Source organism: Sus scrofa, chromosome 7 (assembly GCF_000003025.6).
Source record: "Sus scrofa isolate TJ Tabasco breed Duroc chromosome 7, Sscrofa11.1, whole genome shotgun sequence".
Taxonomy (NCBI): domain Eukaryota; kingdom Metazoa; phylum Chordata; class Mammalia; order Artiodactyla; family Suidae; genus Sus; species Sus scrofa.
In genome coordinates this window covers 24,722,042-24,744,107 of record NC_010449.5, presented here as the reverse complement: position 1 = coordinate 24,744,107, position 22,066 = coordinate 24,722,042, and the positions used below count along the sequence as shown (strand labels likewise).

The 22,066-nt window shown below is 39.7% G+C and overlaps 1 protein-coding gene across 3 annotated transcripts in view; it reads left to right on the top strand.

Moving 5' to 3' along the window:
- LOC102158214 (butyrophilin subfamily 1 member A1-like) overlaps positions 1 to 18,735 on the top strand; it is a 34,378-nt gene extending 15,643 nt beyond the window's left edge. For 2 of the 3 annotated variants that reach the window (XM_021098494.1, XM_021098493.1), the window contains 8 exons: positions 850 to 893; positions 5,328 to 5,414; positions 6,778 to 6,798; positions 7,958 to 7,978; positions 12,447 to 12,530; positions 13,549 to 13,569; positions 16,453 to 16,479; positions 16,653 to 18,735. In XM_021098494.1, the coding sequence (XP_020954153.1) occupies positions 5,399 to 5,414; positions 6,778 to 6,798; positions 7,958 to 7,978; positions 12,447 to 12,530; positions 13,549 to 13,569; positions 16,453 to 16,479; positions 16,653 to 17,179 (717 nt within the window). In that variant the 5' untranslated portion in view covers positions 850 to 893; positions 5,328 to 5,398 and the 3' untranslated portion in view covers positions 17,180 to 18,735. The remainder of the gene's footprint in view (positions 1 to 849; positions 894 to 5,327; positions 5,415 to 6,777; positions 6,799 to 7,957; positions 7,979 to 12,446; positions 12,531 to 13,548; positions 13,570 to 16,452; positions 16,480 to 16,652) is intronic. The other variant, XM_013977678.2, reaches the window with a different exon arrangement.

Sequence of the window (22,066 nt, the reverse complement as noted above, 5' to 3'; positions counted from 1 at the left end):
GTTCCCTTGTAGGTAACATTCTGTTTTTCTCTTGCTGCCTTTAGGATCCTCTCTTTATCGCTAACTTTTGCCATTTTTATTATGATGTGTCTTGGTGTGGGTCTGTTTGGGTTCAGTTTGTTTGGGGCCCTCTGTGCTTGAACCCAGTATCCTTTAGATTTGGGAAGTTTCCATTGATAATTTCTTCAAATATATTTTCCATCCCCTTATCTTTTTCTACTCCTTCTGGAATTCCTATTATGCATAGATTGGCCCGCTTTATATTATCCCATAGGTCTCTTATATTGCTTTCCAGTTTTTTGATTCGGTTTTCTGTCTGTTGACCAGATTGAGTGATTTCCATTATTCTATCTTCCATATCACTGATTCGTTCTTTTGCATTATTCATTCTGGTTTTTACTGCCCCTAGTTCAGTTTGCATCTCTGCAAGTGAGTGTTCTAGTTTTTCTTGGCTCCTCCTTGTATTTTCTAGTTCCTTTCTGAGGGTATCTGCATTACTGTTCATATCTTCTCTTTTTTTTTTTTTTTTGTCTTTTTGTCTTTTGTTGTTGTTGCTATTTCTTGGGCCGCCCCCCGGGGCATATGGAGGTTCCCAGGCTAGGGGTTGAATCGGAGCTGTAGCCACCAGCCTACGCCAGAGCCACAGCAACGCTGGATCTGAGCCGCGTCTGCAACCTACACCACAGCTCACGGCAACGCCGGATCGTTAACCCACTGAGCAAGGGCAGGGACCGAACCCTCAACCTCATGGTTCCTAGTCAGATTTGTTAACCACTGCGCCACGACGGTAACTCCCATATCTTCTCTTAATTCCTTCAGTATTTTCACTATTTCTCTTTTGAACTCCAGGTCTGTCTGACTGCAGAGATCTGTTTTATTGCTGACTGTTTTAGGTGAGTTCTCCTGTTGGTTTGACTGGGGGTGCTTTCTCAGCTTCTTCATCTTGCTTGTTGTTTTCTTTCTCCTGAGGGAGTTGTACTCTCCGTTATCTGGCAGTGTTTGCCTTGTCACTGCCGTGGAATATTTCCTGAGGGCTGGCGTTGTTGGTTAGTCTTTTTTGAGGCAGTGTGGCTTTTCTGGAGTGTTGCTGGGGCTAACAGTGTTTCTTTGAAGCAAAGGAGGGCTTCCTGAGGGCAGACAGGACTGGGAGGTCCACACCACGATGGTAGCAGATTTCACTTGGTCATGCAGAGCTTGCTCTGGTGTTTTTAGGCTGTGGGGTTCTTGCAGGGGGTTGGCGGTGTTGGGCAGCTGTTCCTCAGGAGTGCAGCACCCCCTGGGGGCTGGAGCAGCTATCTGGGTCACTGAGAACCTAAGAGGCTCTTCCCTAGGGCAGCCCAACTCAGAAGGACAGCCTGAGAATATAGGCGGATCTTTTCACAGTCTGGCCAAGCTTGTTGCAGCTTTTCTGGGCTGCGGGGGCTCTTCCAGGTGGCTGGTGGTGCTGAGCAGCTATTCCGTGGGAGTGGGGCACCCCCTGGGGGCTTGGGTGGGTAGCAGGGCTGTTGGAAACCCAAGAGGCTCCTCCCCAGGGCAGCCTGACTCAGAAAGACCGTCTGAGATCTTTTCCCAACTCAGCTAAGCTTGTTGCAGCTTTTCTGGGCTGCAGGGGGTCCTGCCTGGAGCTGGCAGTCCTATGCAGCTGATCCACTAGGGCACCCCTTGGGTGCTTGGTCGGGTAGCAGGGCTGTTGGCAGCCCTTGAGGCTCCTCCCCAGGCAGCCCGACTCAGAAAAACTGTCTGAGAATTAGGCAGATCTCTTCACGGCCTGGCTAAGCTTGTTCTAGCTTTTCTGGGCTGCAGGCCTTTTCTCGGGGGCTGGTGGTGTTTGGTGCTGCTCTGCGGAAGTGTAGCCCCTCCAACGGGCAAGCAAGCCTGTGCAGGGACCCAAGAGGCCCCTGCGGTGGTAGGCTTCAGGCAATTGTTGAGGCCAGCCCTCCTGGATGGCAGGCAACCCCAGGTTGGGCGAGAGCGTAGGGGGTGGGGGGGGTGGGGGGAGGGGATGCACTGGGAAGCACAGCTTTCAGCTAGCTAGCGGGCCTGTAAGCTTGCTGTGGCATGGGTGGTATTCTATGGGGACCCACCCCTTCTTCTCTCCCCTCCCCAGCACGGGCGCAGACCAGGCTCTTCTCCCAGGTTCCCTCTGATGCGGCTTTCCACTTCCTCGCCCTAGAGTATTGCTCCCTTCCTGTGCAACAGCTTTGTTTTCTAGTCTCCCAGGCAGTCTCTGCCCCGTCAAATGGTTTCTAGACCTCCCAAGCAGTTTCTGCTCAGCACCCCCCCGCCCCGCCAGTCCGGGGACTAACCTCTGGAGCCGAGGTCTCGGTGCCCAGCCCCCACCCAGGCATCCCCGGACCCTTTCTCGGGGACTAATCTTCGGAGGCGATTCTCGGTGCCCAGCCGCCACCCAGGCGTCCCCCGGCCCTTTCCCAGGGACTAACCTCTGGAGCTGAGGACTCGGTGCCCAGCCCCCACCCAGGCGTCTCAATTTTTGGTGACCGTGCCCGTAGTTCAGATGGTCCGTTTGGTTCTTGATCGGCTTTTCCGTACTCCAACTTACTGCTACACTCTTCTCTACATCTGGAGATTCCTCCAGTTCGTTTGATCTTTCCCCCGTGTAGGTGACTTTCCAGGGTGCGGGATCCCTTTCTCCTCTGCAGTTCCCTTTCGGGAGCGCCTGTCCCTCTCGGATTCACCTTCTCTCACTCTCCTCTTTTCTCCCGTTCTGCCCAGTAATGTCACGAACTTCTTGCCGTTATTGGAGTTTAGGTTCCTCTGCCAGCGATTGGTTGCTGTTCTGTGCGAGTCATTTATTCTGTAGATGTGCTTTTTTTGTTGTGTTTGTGGGAGAGGGCGAGCGTGTCCCCCTACTCCTCTGCCATCTTGTCCTCTCTCTCCACTTTTTAAATTTAAGTATAGTTGATTTGTACTGCTGTGCCAATTGCTGCTGTGCAGCAAAGTGACTCAGTCATAGGAGTTCTCGTCGTGCCTCAGCGGTTAATGAATCTGACTAGCATCCATGAGGATGCAAGTTCCAACTCTGGCTTTGCTCAGTGGGTTAAGCATCTGGCTTTGCCATGAACTGTGGTGTAGGTCGCAGATATGGCTTGGATCCTGTGTTGCTGTGGATGTGGCGGTGGCCAGCAGCTACAGCTCTGATTCAACCCCTAGCCTGGGAACCTACATATGCCATGGCTGAGGCCCCAGAAACCAAAAAAAAAAAAAAAAAAAAAAAAAGTGACTCAATCATACATATGTATATACACACACACACACATTCTTATATATATGTATTGTGTGTATATATATATATACATACATATATGTATGTGTATATATATATATCTATGCATTATTTTTTAAATATTATTTTCCATTATGGTCTATCCCAGGAGTAGAGACTCCACTCTTAAAGGGCAGACACAAAAATCTCACACACCCCAGGACTCAGGGCATGAGCAGTAATTTAAAAGAAGCCTGGGTCAGACCCACCTGCTGATCTTGGAAGGCCTCCTGGGAAGGCAGGAGGCAACTGGCGCTCACTCTAGGGACACAGACCCTGGTGGCAGCCATTTTTGGGAATCACCTACTATGAGGGCATTAATGCTGGCAAGTGTCATTTTGGAATCCAGCACCAGGACCTGGACCCACCCACCACTTGCTGGCACCAGTACCAGGATGCCTCAGGCCAAACAGGAACACAGCCAGGCAGGAACACAGCCCCATCCATACATAGGAATACTACTCATCCATAAAAAGAATGAAATCTGGGCATTTGCCACAACATGGATGGACCTACAGGGCGTTATGCTAAGTGAAATAACTCAGATATGAGAAAGTCAAATACTGCATGCTTTCACTTAAATGTGGAATCTAAAAAACAAAACAAATGAATAAACGCAACAGAACAGATGGAGTTATAGAGACAGAGAACAAAAAGGTGGTTGCCAGAGGGGAGGGAGAGGGCAGAGGAAGGAAAAAGGTGAGGGAGAGTAAGAGGTACAGACTTCTAGAGGCATAATAAGTGAGTCACGGTATGAAATGTACAGTGTGGAGAATATAGTCAATAATTATGTAATATCTTTGTATGGTGACAGAGTAACTAGACTTATTGTGGTGATTGTTTTGAAATGTATAGAAATATGGAATCACTATGTCGTGGAACAGTAACTAACATAGTGTGGTAGGTCAATTAAACTTCAAAAACAAACCTATAGAAAAAGAGGTCAGGTTTGTGGTGACCAGAAGTGGGGTGGGAGGAGGGGGAACTGGATGAAGGTATTCAAAAGGGACAAACTTCCAGTTAGAAGATAAATAAGCCCTAGGGATGAAATGTACAACATGATAATATAATTAACATTAATGAATGTTATATAAAAACTGTTGACAGTAAATCCTCAGTGTTCTCATGACAAGGAAATTTTTTTTTCTATTTCTTTAAACTATATGAGATGATGTTCCTTGAACTTACTGTGATAATCATTCCACGAGGTATGTGAGTCAAACCACTATGCTGTACACTTTGAATTTATACAGTGCTATATGTCGATTTTACCTCAATAACACTGGGAGAAAAAAGTTAAAAAGATGAATAAGTTCTAGAAAAAAAAATTAGTAGCCTCTCATTCAGAGGGTGTGGCTAGGTCGTGTTACTCTAGAAAATTCCAAATGCCATTTAGTGTGAGAAAGTGATGAAACCCTTTGAATAATTTAGAGGACAGTGTCTGAAATGCTTGGAAATGAGATTATGAGAAAAATGCTAATAAAAAGGTTTGGCAGGGCATCCCTTTTGAGCTGTAAATGTATATCACAGAGATGAGTGAGGTAGAAAATTAAGAAGTAGTAGAAGTAGAAAGTTAAAAAATAGACTGAGAGGCATTGGTGGCACAAGCCTTTCTCAGAATTGCACGCAGAATATTGATACAGAGTAGTTCAAGTTTCCACTTCCAAGATAATCAGCATGGGCTGACCGAGTCAAGCGAGCTCCTCCATGCCTATCACTGCAAGTTCTTTCTATGGTTCAGTTATAATGACTAATTTAAATTTATACATTTTTTTTTAAAACAACTGTACCTGAGCTTCAAAATAAAGAATCTCAGCAGTTTCAACCATATTATACAACTTGAGTGCAACTTGAGCGCAACGCTGATACAAGTGTAAAATTAAGCGTTGTTCAGAATGATGCTTTTGTTATTTAAACAAAGAGAGCGCTCTTAAACCCATTACAATAGTAGTAGAAAAAGAGAAGTGCACTCCTATTGTGGGAGGGGAATAGGAATCAAAATTCCATTTAATTTTATGAGTCTATGTTTTGCTTTCATTTTCAGAGGAATCTACCCTATTTTATCATCGTGTACTCTTTTCCGGTTTCACAATAGGATCAGCTGTACTTCTATATATGTACTTGAAGAATGGTAAGTTTCAAGATAAAATGTATCAAACGAGGAGGAGCCCCATGGTATGAGTGGTACAAGAGACAGTGAAGAAGGATAATGCCACAGGTGGGGGTGGGAGGAAGGGGAACTGAATGAAGGTGGTCAAAAGGTGCAAACTTCCGGACTTCCGTTATGGCTTGGCGGTAAGGAACCCGACCAGTATCCATGAGGACATGGGTTTGATCCCTGGCCTTGCTCAGTGGGTTCAGCTGGACCCCTAGCCTGGGAACCTCCATATGCCCTGAGTGTGGTCCTAAAAATAAAAGATAAATAAGCATTAGGGATAAAATGTACAACATGATAAATATAATTAACAGTGGCGTATGTTATATATGAAAATTGTTGTATATGTTATATATGTAAATTGTTAAGACAGTAAATCCTGGGTATTCTCATGACAAGGAAAAAAAATTTTTTTTGACATCTAGCAGTTCTGAATATCAGTCGTTCATCAAGTGTGATCTTGAGGGTCACTCTTTCACTGCCCTTGAACATATTACCCAAGGGCTCCCACGTATCTAAACATTTCACATAATTTTACTCATTTTTAGAGCTATCCAACCTTAATAACTGTAATGTATTCATTTGCATTTAACTGACAAAATTAACAAATTTGCAAACTGCAACTTCTTTTAAATGCTTGTAGCAGGATTATATGTCTTAAGGGGAGTCCTAACATAACATAGCTCTCAATTCAGAAGGTTTTATATGAGAAATACAAGAATAGATTGTGCTGAGATGTGTTTTAAAAGCCACCTAACCTAATCATTAAATTTTAATCATCCTTTTCTAATGCCACTTTTCAGTCACATTCTTGTTTTCATGGGAATGGAATTTAGGAATATACCTGTTCAATATACAGAGCAGGGTTCCTACGGCGACTGCTACGTATACAGTTACGGACAGATGCGTGCCTTTACAGTGTGCTTCCTCATCACTTTCTAAGTAGTACCCGAGCATAAGTGTGTGTGTATGTGTGTGTTTGCATTTTTATTCAGAAGCAGGTGATGGCTCAATGAAAGATGAGAGATTGATAGTGTTTATCCTAGCGGAAGTGCTGTGCTTCCTCCTTGCCTGGTGTCATTTCCCATCTTAGCTCCCTTTGTACCAAGGAGTCTGGAGCGGGGCGGGGTGTTGGGGGGGTGTGCTGAAAAACAGCACTGCCTCTGCTTGGTGGCATGTCCTTTGGAACTTTCTATAAGGTTCCAGTTACCACAAATATGAGTCAATTTGCAACACAGAGTAAACTGTGATAAGGTTTCAAATTTTTGTCCTCCTCCCTCTTGACAATGTATCTTTATTTGATATGGATTTTTCTTTCTTTCTTTTTTTAACATTTCAGCGGACACTGAGCAGAAAAAAGGCAAGTACCAGTAAGGTATCGCATGGTGGACCTTTTCCTCCTTTCATGTTTCATGCACCCTTGTCTTCAAATCTCAATGATCATCTTCCTTAATTCTAATAGACACACACACACACACACACACACACACACACACACGCACATATTTTTTACCACCCACCCCTCCTTATTCCAACTGTCTGGGACTCCTAACAGACACATATTTATATTTATTTGTTTATTTGTTTATTTATTTAGATTTCTAGAGCCTCTCCTGCGGCATATGGAGGTTCCCAGGCTAGGGGTCTAATCGGAGCCGTAGCCACCGGCCTACACCAGAGCCACAGCAACGTGGGATCCGAGCCGCGTCTGCAACCTACACCACAGCTCGTGGCAACGCCGGATCGTTAACCCACTGAGCAAGGGCAGGGACCGAACCCGCAACCTCATGGTTCCTAGTCGGATTCGTTAACCACTGCGCCACGACGGGAACTCCAGACACATATTTTCATAGGATTTTTGCCTCGGTATTTTATCTTCTAATTAAGGTTACACATTTTGATTTGCAATTCCATTTCCCCCACTATTACTTCTTTCTTTTATCTTTTCTTTGCAATGAAAGAAACAGATTCTTTCTGTATAGTATGTTTTATTTGTATAATACCTTTGATATGTGGGCATTTTAAGGGTTTTGAATTGTAAATTTTCTCCAAGAAAGACCTAGATCATTTAATTTAGAACCTCCTTCACTGCCATATAATACTTTGTAATTTATATATATATAAACCCCATTCATGGGGTTTAGTGAGGATAAGTTTAAGACATGAGTTAAATTCAATTATGGCATTTTAATTGGTTGACCAAAACTGCATAAAGACACCCAGAAAGCTAATTCTGTATAATCTATAGAGCAGTGATTATATTTAAGATGACTTTACACAATGTAGCTACTGTATATATTTAACCCCAGCCAAAGACCAAATTGAAGCTAACAAACCAAATAATAAGTGAGCTCAGATTCACTGTCTGTGTGGCTTGGTTTCTGTGTGTATGTGAGAGCAACCCTCTGCATTCTGAGAGTGTGCATTTTAAATACTAATTTTTTTTCAATACATTTGAATTTCACACCCTGTGTCTAGCTCATGAGATTTACATTGATCTTTGCATTTCTATTTTTCAGAAGAACTTCAGAAAAAAGTTGGTAAGTTTTCTAATACCCCTTTCCCCAAAGCCCTTTAAAACAACTGGTTTCTTGATGTCTTTATGATTCCCTGCCTTTTAAAAAATGTATAAGCCGTCTGTTGGCCTCCGGTGCTCCTGGATGTCTATTATTCGCATGTAGACTTTATGGTGTTGGACTTCCCCTGTTTTAAGGTCTGGTCATTTCTGTCTCTCTACTTTCCATCCATTCCTATTCCTCCTATTTTCATTTTATGTCATCCCTTCTATATAAACACTGGCTTCTTCTATAGTGTGGTGGCGTTATTCTAGTGAAAAATGTCTTTATGTTTCTTTGAAAAAATAATTAATTCCCCTTTCATTTTTGAAAGATTATTACTGGCTTTAGAATTTTATTTTTTTTCTTTTTTTCCTTTTCCGAGTTTTGAGTTGTGACTTGATAGTCTTCTGGTTTGCATATTTAAGGACAAAGTACTGTTAAGAAATTCACCCTTAAATCTTTTTTTTTTTTTTTTTTTGGTAAAATGTCTTTTTCTCAAACCATTTTCCAGATTAAAAATAAAAAGGTTCTTAGTAAGGAATTCTTTTGGTTAAGTTGGCTTAGGGCCAGCTATGCCTTTCCAGTTTTATAAAATTTGGAAAAATTTGGACAACTGTTTCTTCTTCATTCGCACTGCTAATTACCACAGATTTTAGGATCTGAAATACATGTATGTTTACTCATTTGATGCCATTTTTCCTCTGTGCTTCAGTGTGGTTAGTATTTCATTTTTATGTCACTATTTTTAGTAATTTTTACTTCTGTAGTGTAACATATAGTTTTATCCAATAAATTAAAATTTTCAAAAATTGTGGGTTTTTTTTTTGTTTTTTATTTTGTTTTTCTTTTTTCTTTTTGGGGCTGCACTATCTGTGTATGGAAGTTCTTGGGCTAGGGGTGAAATCAGAGCTACAGCTGCCAGCCTACACCACAGCCACACCAACATCAGATCTGAGCCGCATCTGTGACGTACATTGCAGCTCATGGCAACATCAGATCCTTAACCCACTGACAGAACCCAAATCCTCATGGATACCAGTCGGGTTCTTAACCTGCTGAGCCATGACAGGAGCTCCTTGACAGTCGTGTTTTTAATTCTTAAGAGTTCTACTTGTCTCCTTTTGTACTTTGTATTTTTAATGGTGTTTTTATAAATTAATGAATGTATTGATAATAAAAAACACTGTTTTAAAATCATTATTGAATTCCACCATCTCTGCCACTTTAGGTCGTTTCTTTTGAATGTTTCTCTCCTAGTTATGGATTATATTTTTCTCCTCTATCTAGCTAGTAATTTTTTTGTTGGATGTTGGATATTTAGAGTGTTATACCTTTGGAGTTCCCGTCGTAGTGCAGTGGAAACGAATCCAACTGGGAACCATGAGGTTGCAGGTTCGATCCCTTGCCTCACTCAGTAGGTTAAGGATCTGGCATTGCCATAAGCTCTGGGGTACGTTGCAGACGTGGCTTGGATCTGGTGTTGCTGTGGCTCTGGCGTAGACCGGTGGCTACAACTCCGGTTCGACCTCTAGCCTGGGAACCTCCATATGCCACAGGTGCGGCCCTAGACAAGGCAAAAAGACAAAAAAAAAAAAAAAAAAAAAAAAGAATGTTATACCTTCGACTTATGGAGTTAGTGGATTTTTTTCCCCTTTTTTGAGTATTGACTTTGTTCTGGTACAGGAAGTTACTCGAAAATTGACTTGATTATTTTAAGGTTTGTTTTAAACTTCGTCAGCACAGGCATAGAGTAGCCCTTAGCATGTGATTCCTTTTGTCTTACCACTAGATGGGCCCATTTTTTGGCATCTGCTCAGTGCCCTATATGTTCAGTGAAAACTCTTTGCTCTAGCTGGTATAAACTTGAATGCTTGCCAGCCCTATGTAAGCCCTGTAAATATTTTATCTTACAGATCCTTGGCCATTATATTCCTCGCTTCCTTAGTTTCATCCTATACATGCATAGCTTAATGTTTGACAAGAAAATCAAGGTAGAACTCTAAGCAGATATTTGGAGTTATTTTTTTGCAAAGCTTTTTCCTCAGGGAATCAAGTTCCCCTTCTCAGCTATACAAATTCCAGCTCCCTTTACCCACAGAAACTGATCTTACTGCCTTCAACTGCAGGCTACCACCAGATTTTCTTGGTACCACTTCCATTTATATTTTTCCATTTCTTTAAATAATTTGAAAATTATCTGAAAAGAGTCAAAGAAAATTCACTGCAAATAGTTTATTTTTTTATTTTTTTGTAAAGCCATATTATAATTAGGAAGGCATGATAATCATTACGGGATTTTTCAAAGTTAAGAATGAAGGATTGACTAATAGTCTATGAGGAAAATATTTTACGTAGCACAATGAACTTTTCTTTTAATGAGAAACTCTCTGCTAAAGCCATATAAAATCTGTGAAAGAGAAGTAAGGCATAAATTAAAAGGGAATACAAATACAGAAATCTGGTAGGAAATACTGGCATTCATAGAGAAGGATCAACAGTGAGCAAAGAAGGAAAATAAAAGAATAACAAGAAAAAGAAGGAGGAGAAGGAGTAGGAGGAGGAGGAGAAGAGGGACTTCCTGTAGTGGTGCCACAGAAACGAATCTGACTTGTATCCATGAGGATGAGGGTTCGGGTTTGATCCCTGACCTTGCTCAGTGGGTCAGCGATCTGGTGTTGCTGTGAGCTGTGGGGTATGTTGAAGATGCAGCTCAGATCCTCTGTTGCTGTGGCAACTGTAGCTCTAATTCGATCCCTAGCCTGGGAACTTCCATATGCCTTGGGTACAACCCTAAAAAGCAAAAAAAAAAAAAAAAAAAAAAAAAAAAAAGAGGAAAGAAGAGGAAGAGAAGAAGATGAAGGAGAAGAAGGAGGGAAGGAGGGAGAGGAATGACGAGGGAGGAGGAGGTAAAGAGAAGAAGCAGCAGCAAAGGAAGAAAAAGAGGAAGGAGGAGAAAGAAAGTGAGGAGAAAGAAGACACAGAGAAAACAGTGCTACTCTCTCTCTAAGACTGAGGCTAAAGCTTGTCCAAAACTTTCTCTGTACTTGTGTTCGAACTTGTTATTATCATAAAAAGGGAAAGTAAGCCCTGCGTAAATGACATGAGAAATAAACAGATGGTTAATGAAAATATTTAGATATATCTGTAAAAACCAGTACATAAATATTAAGATGAATGCAAGAAAAAAAAAGACTTTTTCTAACATAAGTTTTCCTTTAAAATGAAATAAAAAGAAAAGAGAATACATTTACTCAACATCGAGATCACATCTTTTTCCACTGATATGTATTTTACATATCACAAGAAAACTTGTGTTTCTTTTGCTTTTCCCTAATTATAAAGGATGTGAGCTCCTTACATGTTTAGCAGTACTGTGAACTCTATTCATTGCTTCTTTTTTCTATTGACTTTTGGCTTCTCTTTTGCTGATTTATAATGCATGTTATTAGATATAGAAATAAGGCCCTTATCTGTAATAATTTGTGCAAAGAAGCAAAGTGTATCGAGACTGAATTACAGAGCAAAGGAAGTGGATTTGTTAATTTAGTGTGTAAATACAATATTCTGGAAGCAACCTGCGAGATCTAATAGGATGATAACAGGGTGGAGGAATTTGGTGGAAAATTAATAGCTTCTCCTTGAAAGAGTGTGGATAGGTAGTATTACTCTAGAAAATTCCTAATGTCACTTCATGGGAGAAAATTGCGAAACCCTGTGTGTTTGGTGGCATGTTTATTTTTGGTAATTAGATGGAGGTTGCAATTTTTAAAAATAATGAAAAGAACCAGAAAAGAGAATGACAGGAAAAGAGTAGTCAGAGGGCAATATCTGCAATGCCTAGAGATGAGATTATGAGAAAAATGTTAATAAGAAGATTTTACATTTTAAGCTGTAAATTGGGCTACAGAGAGGTGTGAGGTAGGAAATTAAGAGATAGGATAAGTAGAAAGTTAAAAAAATGGAATGAGAGGCATTGGTGGCACAGCCTTTCTCAGAATTGCACGCAGAATATTGATACAGAGTAGTGCAAGTTTCCACTTTCAGGATAATCAGCATGGACTGACTGAGTCAAGCAAACTCCTCCATCACTATCTCTGCAAGGTCCTTTCATGGTTCAGTTATCAATGGCTACATTAAATTTACAGACTCTTTCTAAAACTCCACCTGAGTTTTAAAGAATCTCAGGGGTGTCAACCACATTATAGAACTCACCTGGAACTTCCTGTACACAAGGGTAACATTTATGTCTGTGATTTTCCCATAACAACAAATGTAATTTCATAAAATTAGGTATTGCTCAAAACCAAGTTTTGTTATTTGAACAAAGAGAGGGGTCTTTAACTGACTATGATAAGAGTAGAAAAATCTAAGTGCTTTCTTGATATGGAAGGGGAATAGGAATAAACATTCCATTTAATTTTATGTGTCTATGTTTTGCTTTTATTTTCAGAGAAATCCAATTTTTTTAATCTTGTATTCTTCTTGAGTTTTGTCATTGGAGCAGCTCTCCTCCTATACAAGTATTTTAAAAAAGGTAAGTTTCAAGATTAAATACAGTTAAATAGGAGGCAGCCATAGTATGAGTGGTAAAGGAGACAGGTGAGGAAGGATAAAATCAATAGAGACTTCACATCTTAGCGGTTCTGAATATCAGTCGTTCATCAAGTGTGATCTTGAGGGTCACTCTTTCACTGCCCTTGAACATATTACCCAAGGGCTCCCACGTATCTAAACATTTCACATAATTTTACTCATTTTTAGAGCTATCCAACCTTAATAACTGTGATGTATTCATTTGCATTTAACTGACAAAATTAACAAATTTGCAAACTGCAACTTCTTTTAAATGCTTGTAGCAGGATTATATGTCTTAAGGGGAGTCCTAACATAACATAGCTCTCAATTCAGAAGGTTTTATATGAGAAATACAAGAATAGATTGTGCTGAGATGTGTTTTAAAAGCCACCTAACCTAATCATTAAATTTTAATCATCCTTTTCTAATGCCACTTTTCAGTCACATTCTTGTTTTCATGGGAATGGAATTTAGGAATATACCTGTTCAATATACAGAGCAGGGTTCCTACGGCGACTGCTACGTATACAGTTACGGACAGATGCGTGCCTTTACAGTGTGCTTCCTCATCACTTTCTAAGTAGTACCCGAGCATAAGTGTGTGTGTATGTGTGTGTTTGCATTTTTATTCAGAAGCAGGTGATGGCTCAATGAAAGATGAGAGATTGATAGTGTTTATCCTAGCGGAAGTGCTGTGCTTCCTCCTTGCCTGGTGTCATTTCCCATCTTAGCTCCCTTTGTACCAAGGAGTCTGGAGCGGGGCGGGGTGTTGGGGGGGTGTGCTGAAAAACAGCACTGCCTCTGCTTGGTGGCATGTCCTTTGGAACTTTCTATAAGGTTCCAGTTACCACAAATATGAGTCAATTTGCAACACAGAGTAAACTGTGATAAGGTTTCAAATTTTTGTCCTCCTCCCTCTTGACAATGTATCTTTATTTGATATGGATTTTTCTTTCTTTCTTTTTTTAACATTTCAGCGGACACTGAGCAGAAAAAAGGCAAGTACCAGTAAGGTATCGCATGGTGGACCTTTTCCTCCTTTCATGTTTCATGCACCCTTGTCTTCAAATCTCAATGATCATCTTCCTTAATTCTAATAGACACACACACACACACACACACACACACACACACACACACACACGCACATATTTTTTACCACCCACCCCTCCTTATTCCAACTGTCTGGGACTCCTAACAGACACATATTTATATTTATTTGTTTATTTGTTTATTTATTTAGATTTCTAGAGCCTCTCCTGCGGCATATGGAGGTTCCCAGGCTAGGGGTCTAATCGGAGCCGTAGCCACCGGCCTACGCCAGAGCCACAGCAACGTGGGATCCGAGCCGCGTCTGCAACCTACACCACAGCTCGTGGCAACGCCGGATCGTTAACCCACTGAGCAAGGGCAGGGACCGAACCCGCAACCTCATGGTTCCTAGTCGGATTCGTTAACCACTGCGCCACGACGGGAACTCCTGGTTGGGAAAATTTACTCCCTTTTCTTTTGAACATAAATATTTGCCTCCTTGACATTTTAAAATATTTCTTTGTTTCTATAATTGTGTGATTTTCAGTGCACTTTAAATTTTAAACTCCTCTTTATTTTCTGTATTAGTTTTCCTTGACATTTACATGTATTTTTTTTCATTTTATTTTTCAGAAGTATTTCAGAATGAAATTGATAACTTTTTTTTTCTTACATTCTTTTGTTTGTTTTATTTTGCTTTTTTTATGGCTGCACTTGTGGCATATGGAATTTCCCAGGCCAGGAGTTGAATCAGAGGTTGCAGCTGCTGGCCACAGCCATAGCCACAGCCACATCCACAGCCACAGCAACGTGGGATCTGAGCTGTGTCTGTGACCTACACCACAGTTCATGGCCACATCAGATCCATAACCCACTGAGCAAGGCCAGGGATTGAACCTGCCTCCTCATGGTTACTAGTTGGGTTTGTAACTCACTGAGCCACTATGGACTCCTTTACATTCTTTTTGACTAATGTTTTTCTTAGAAATTTTTATCTTTGTTCTTATTTCTTCCTTTCCTATATTCTTAGGCTTCCTTTATCATCTGGATGATTGCCATAATTTAATTATAAGGTAGTAGGATGAAGGGGATTAGGCTAAGGAAAACATGTTTTTCTTCATTTAATAGAAATTTTCCTTTTTTCTTGGGTTCTTCAACATGCGTTCTGAGATGGAGTATCTATTGATTTACGCATGATATTGTCTCAGTCCTTAATGGAAAGTTTCAGACTCCAAAGCTACTGAGTTAAGTTACTCTTTTGTTGCTCTTTTGCACACCTTGTATATTACTGATGTCAAGTGTAGTCCTGAGATATGCTAATTACCTTCTCTTCCCCCTAAACTCGGGTGAGCAAAGGTATATAAATATTTTTGCATGATTTTGCCTCTTTTTTTCCAACTATAAGGATTACTCTACTCTCATTTTAATTCATTTATTAATTCAGCAAATTGCTCTCCCTTCAGTATTTTATACATCCATTTTTTTCTTTCAAGTAAATGGCATTGCTAATATATCTTTAAAGCCTAAGGCTATTTTCTATGATATTCCTGTGCTACTTTTTAGTACAAGAATTATTCAAATCCTCATGTCCCTACATATAAAGTTGTATTCTTCAAAATGCAGTGAAGTTTTCATATGGAATGAATTTTAGAGATTTCTTTCATAACTTTTAAAATGGGCATTACTTGATCAATATGCAGACAAAAACATTGGTGGATGTGTGGCTTTAATTGCATCTTCCTTGTGATATTAAGAAAACCTGATATATGTGTGTTTGTGTATCTTTCCTCAAATAGGAGGAAGGCTCAATATAGGTCTGGTGAGAAATGCTTGTCTCTCAGAAAGCTCCATTCTTCTATTTCTCCTGGGTCCTGCCTCTATAGCGGTAGATAGAAAGCAGAAATACAACAAAAATATCGATTGTTGGCAAAAAAGCATTTGTTGCATTATTTTTCCAAATTTCAGTCGTTTCAATAAATTCTCTCTGAAGGACAGACCACAAGTGACTCAGCATGCTCTTCCTGTGGTCCTTTTTTCCTATGTTTATTTCGTCTCTCGTCTCTCTCTTCCTCCATCGCTTCTAACTTTTGTTGCTTCTGTAATTCTATCTGTCCTATACATGATCATTTTTGTTATCATGTTTGAACAAATGAAATATGAGGATAACATTGGATAGAAAGATAACTAAGGGAGAAATGGAAAAGACAGTGAGAGAAAACAAGGAAGGCAAGAAAGGAAAAGCTTTCCTAAGTTGTTCTTTTGCAGCCTGGAGCAAAGCACCATTATATCCTGGTGGGAGAAATGCACTATGATGAAGGAAATTCTATTATTCAAAGATATGGTAAATGAACATATAGTGTGTGCAAAATTATATGCTGAAAATCAAAGAAACTCCAAGCATTTATTCCATGAACTCAAAAGATTATTCAACATTTTAACAGGTGTTTTAAATGTTAACTTTTAGTGTTTTTATTATTTTTAATTGTAACTCACATTGTGTTTTGAATGTAGGTAAAGTGGTTATCATCTAAAATCTGAGGAAACAAGCTAAAAGTCAGTTATGTGGTCAGAGTCACCATATTTCCTATTTCCTCTCAAACATCCTAAATAGATTATAGATAGTTATCCGGTGGGAATGTTGGATGAGGAGAGCCTAGAAATGGCTCAGGTCTTCAGTTGGGCATGATTTGGTGGGTTATAAAAAGAGGTTCAAGTATATGAAATAGTATTTTCTTTGGTTGCTATTATTCCTGAATTAGTCCTGAGGAATTTATACTTCTAGTATTCTGGACATACAGGCAGCTTTATCTTTTAGATGATGGGTTTTTATTTTTATTTGTTTTTTACAGATTGGAGGAAAGAAGAATTCAAAGCTGGTGAGTCTGTAATGGTCCAGGATCCTACTTCTGGCAGGGTAGTTTCAGGGAAAGATGGGTGGAAGTGAGCTGGATCTACTCAGGGCCAGAGGAGGCCTCACAAAATGGGAGCCCTCTGACCCTGGTCTACTGAGACCCTCCCCAGAAACATGATAGTCCATTTGTCTTTGCAGTAAATGTGATCCTGGATGCAGCCACAGCCCATCCTGCCCTCCTCCTATCTAAGAATGGGAGACGAGTCACCTGGAAAGGAACAGGTCAAGATCTACCCAGATCCACACAGAGATTCAACTCCATTCCCTATGTGCTGGGTCACCTAAGCATCTGCTCAGGGAAGTCCCACTGGGAGGTGGAGGTTGGGAATGCGAGTTGCTGGGACCTGGGAATTTGTAGAGATAATGTAACAAAGAAGGAGGAGTTCACCATGTCCCCGCAGAAAGGTTTCTGGGTTATTAGGCTCTGTGATGGGGACTACTGGGCCCTCACCTCTTCAGTAACCCTTCTTACTCTAAAAGAAAAACCCCTTAAGGTGGGGATATTCCTGGATTATGAGGCTGGATATGTATCTTTCTATAACATGACAGATGGATCCCACATTTTCAGCTTTTCCCAGAACAAATTCTCTGGTGTCCTAAAGCCTTTTTTTAGGCTTTGGTCCTCTGACTCAGGCTTCCTAACCATCTGTCCAGGTGAAGAATAGACCAATGTTGTAATTTATATGCAAACCTTCCATGAATAATATTTACTTTGGTTCCCAATGATGATCACAATTTTTCCCTGGTGAGATACAAATTGATTTTTTTTCTCCCCCTTACTGGCTCATTCTTTGAGAATGAAGCCCTGGGACATGGATTGATGAATGCCTCTCATGTCAGTTCTCCCTCCTATATTAGTTATAGACTTCTTTCTATTACCTTGTCCTATGAGAGTCTCATATAAATACTAGATTTCCTAGTCTCCCTTGCTACATGTGACTAAGGAGGGTTGGTGTTTTATAAGCTGAATTATTCTGTATGACTCCTGGGATGTGTCCTTAAAGGGAAATTGTGCCTTTCTTTACTTTTTTTACTTCTCTGCTGGCTGGAATATGTCATGATGGATGAAACTCAAAGAACATCTAAGATCAGGTGCCATGACATGGAAGGCAGAGAAGATAGAATGTGCTTGAGGTTTTGTTTAAATTTTATTAAAGTATAATTGATTTACAATGTTGTGATAATTTCTGCTATACAACGACAAAGTGTTCAACCATTCTTGTATGCACATCCATTCTTTTTCAGATTCTTTTCCCACACAGACCATCACAGAATATTGAGTAGAGTTCCCCATGCTATATACAGCAGGTCTCCATTGCCCAGTCATTCCATGTACCAAAATAAACAAATGGGACCTCATTAAACTGAAAAGTTTTTGCATGTAATGTATGGGCAGTGGGGTCCTACTGTATAGCACAGGGAACTCTGTGTGCCTGGGTAACTTTGCTGAATAACAGAAATTGAAGAAACATTGTAAATCAACTATACTTTACTAAAAATTTTTTGCACAGCAAAGGAAAATATAAACAAAATGAAAAGACAACCTACAGAATGGGAGAAAATATTTGCAAATGAAGCAACTGACAAGAGATTAATCTCCAAAACATACAAATTCAGACAGCTCAATATCAAAAAACCCCAAACTACCCAATCAAAAAACAGAGAAGACCTAAATTGACATATCTCCAAGGAAGACATTCAGATGGTCAAAAAACACATGATAAGATGCTCAACATAGCTAATTATTAGAGAAATGCAAATCAAAACTACTATGAGGTACAACATTATACTACCCACAATGGCCATCATCAAAAAGAGCTTGAATTTTTGACAGCTTTGGAGAACTACTCTATTGCACAATTCCCAAGTTATGTTTTGTGAAAAAATAAGCTTTTGTACCTTTAAGTCATTTATATGTTGGATAACTGTCACTTGTGATTGAATCTAACCCTAATTGGTGCACTCTTCTTTTAAGAATGATGGTGGATGTTGTGAGCCACACAGGAACACCATGCACAAAAATAAACTCATAATGGCTTAAAGACTTAAATATAGGACAAGACACCATCAAACTCCTGGAAGAGAACATAGGCAAAACATTCTCTGACATAAACCTTACAAATGTTTTCTTAGGTCAGTCTCCCAAAACAACAGAAATAGAGGCAAAAATAAACCAATGGAACCTAAGCAAACTGACAAGTTTTTGCACAGCAAAGGAAACCCAAAAGAAAACAAAAAGACAACTTACAGAATGGGAGAAAATAGTTTCAAATGATGCAACTGACAAGGGCTTCATCTCTAAAATATACAAGCAACTTATACAACTCAAAATCAAAAGAGCCAACAACCCAATGGAAAAATGGGCAAAAGGCCTGAGTAGACATTTCTCCAAGGAAGATACACAAATGGCCAACAAGCACATGGAAAAATGATCAACATCCCTGATTATTAGAAAAATGCAAGTCAAAACTACCACAAGATATCACCTCACACCAGTCAGAATGGCCATCATTAATAAGTCGACAGATAACAAATGCTGGAGGTGGTATGGAGAAAGGGAACCTTCCTGCACTGTTGGTGGGAATATAAGCTGGTACAACTACATGGAGAACAGTATGGAAGTACCTTAAAAAACTATACATAGGACTACCATATGACCCAGCAACCCCACTCTTGGGCATATATCCAGACAAAACCTTTCTTGAAAAAGACACATGTACCTGCATGTTCATTGCAGCACTATTCACAATAGCCAAGACATGGAAACAACCCAAATGTCCATAGACAGATGATTGGATTAGGGAGTTGTGGTATATATACACAATGGAATACTAGTCAGCCATAAAAAAGAACAAAATAATGCCATTTGCAGCAACATGGATGGAACTAGAGACTCTCATACTGAGTGAAGTAAGTCAGAAAGAGAAAGACAAATATCATATGATATCACTTATATCTGGAATCTAATATAAGGCACAAATGAACCTTTCCGCAGAAAAGAAAATCATGGACTTGCAGAATAGACCTGTGGTTGCCAAGAAGAAAGGGGAGGGAGTGGGGTGGATGGGGAGCTTGAAGTTAATGGATGCTAACTATTGCCTTTGAACTGGATTAGCAATGAGATCCTGCTGTGTAGCACTGGGAACTCTGTCTAGTCACTTATGATGGAGCATGATAATGTAAGCCAAAAGAATGTGTACATGTATGTGTAACTGGGTCACCATGCTGTACAGTAGAAAATGACAGAACACAGTAAACCAGCTATAATGGAAAAAAATAAAAATCATATACAAAAAAAATATGACAGATGGCATCCACCATTTACTGTGCAGGTAAAAACAGTGGTTTAAAGTCCTGTTCTTGATTATTTATCTCCTCCTCCAGTGAGTTAGTCTCATTAGGGTCCTTCAGTTTCCTCTGAGCCATCAGTTATTCTTGACTTCTTTTTCTACTCTTTCCTATTTAGGTACCCTCATAATTTACTAAAAAACAAACATCCCATGTGTCATTTTCCTTCTTTCACATCCACTTGCCAAAACTTCAAATATGGATTAATCTAATTATCCTTCCTCATATCAGTTGCTTGACATGCTTTAAAAATGTAAAGCTGAGGAGAATGTAAAAAATCACTACATTTGTAACAGGAACCAAAATGGTGTCAATTATACTTCAAAAAACAAACAGACTCATAGAAAAAAAAATCAGCTTTGTGATTATCCCAAGTGGAGGGTAGGGTAGAGGGAATTGGATAAGGTGGTCAAAAGGTTCAAACTTCCAGTTATAAAATAAATAAATACTAGGGATGTAATATACAACATGATAAATGTAATTAACACTGCTGCTTGTTAAAAGAGTAAATCTTGAGTTCTCATTAGAAGGAAAAAAAAACATTTTCTCCCTATTCTTTTTCTATTTTAAAAATTTTGTATCTATATGAGATGATAAATGTTCATGAAACTTGTGATAATCATTCATGATTTATGTAAGTCAAATCCTTATGCCTCACATTTCAAACTGATACAGTGCTGTATGTCAGTTATATCTCAATCAAACTGGAAAAAATCAATACTAATACTTTAGACTCATTATAAAAAATAAAATAAAATAAAAATCCACACATATCAGCAGATTGGTTTTTCTATACATGTGTAGTCATTTCTCACAAGTTGGAGGCCAGCATTACTTGGTAATTCTCCCATGTCTCTCCAGTGATTTGCATTTTTTTTTTTACTTTTGCACTGTCATTTTCATAAAAATCTCCTCTTAAAAATTTTTAACTATAGTGCTCCCTTCTTCTCAATATATAACAGTCTTTCCTTTTGAAAAAATTATAATAATTAAAATACAACAGCAGGGGACTGCCTGATTTTTGCAGTGATGAATATAACAAACATATTTAAACCTGCACTTCTCCAGTACTCCTCACTCACTGTCACATCGAGAGAGGTATTCCTCTTCCTTTACGGAGATCACCAGTCCATTGATCGTCCCCAGCCATCTCAAACCTCCCTCTCTGGTCCTGGGATCAGTTATTCCTCTCTGCTTTTGTACTAGCTTCTTCCCATGAGCCTTCAAGTTTTCAAAACCTTGCCCATCTTAAAATCAAAACCACAGAATTTTCCATCAACTCTTTGGTGTTCAGTATGAATGCATAGTGACTTCGACATCAGCATATACTTCAGGTCACCACACGATCAAATTACTGTATAACTATGAACAATTTGTGATGTACCATGAATGATATATCCTCCTATACACACTCCTATTGTTCTTTCCATAATCAATCTTCTCAAGATACTTATCTAAATAGTCTAGTTTCATTCCCCTGTTTTCTATTTCCTTCTCAGTATACTCAATGTTATGGGTTGTATTGTGCCCCCTTGCAAGTCCTCCATTAAAATCCTAACCTCCAGTACTCAGGATATGACCTAATTTGGGAGTAGAGACATTCAGATGTAATTAGGAAAGATAAAAGTCTTTAATCCAATGTGCTGGGTGTCCTTAAAAAAAAAAAAAAGGAAATTTAGACACAGGTATGTACACAGGGAGAACATCATGTCAACACTGGCATTTTGGAGTTTCTGTTAGGGCTTCATGGATTAGGAACCGGACTATTATCCATGAGGATGCAGGTTCGATCCCTGACCTCACTCAGTGGGTTAGGGATCCAGCATTGCTGCAAGCTGTGGTGTAGGTTGCAGACATGGCTCAGATCTGGCCTTGCTATGGCTGTGGTATAGGCCAGCAGCTGCAACTCCAATTCAACCCCTAGCCTGGGAACTTCCATATGCTGCAAGTGTGGCCATAAAAAGGAAATAAGTAAGTAAGTAAATAAATAAATAAATATAAATTTATAAAGGATATTGCATGGCCATGCAGAGTACATGGTAAACATTTCTGCTAGACTCTGATGAACATGGACAGTAATAAAACTTATAACCATTATGGAAGTTGTTTATTGAAAACACCATGTACCACCTTTATCTGCACTCTACCTGGAGAGGAGAGCCTATTAAAGTGGGAAAAAAATAAGCAGGGACAGTGTTCAAAAG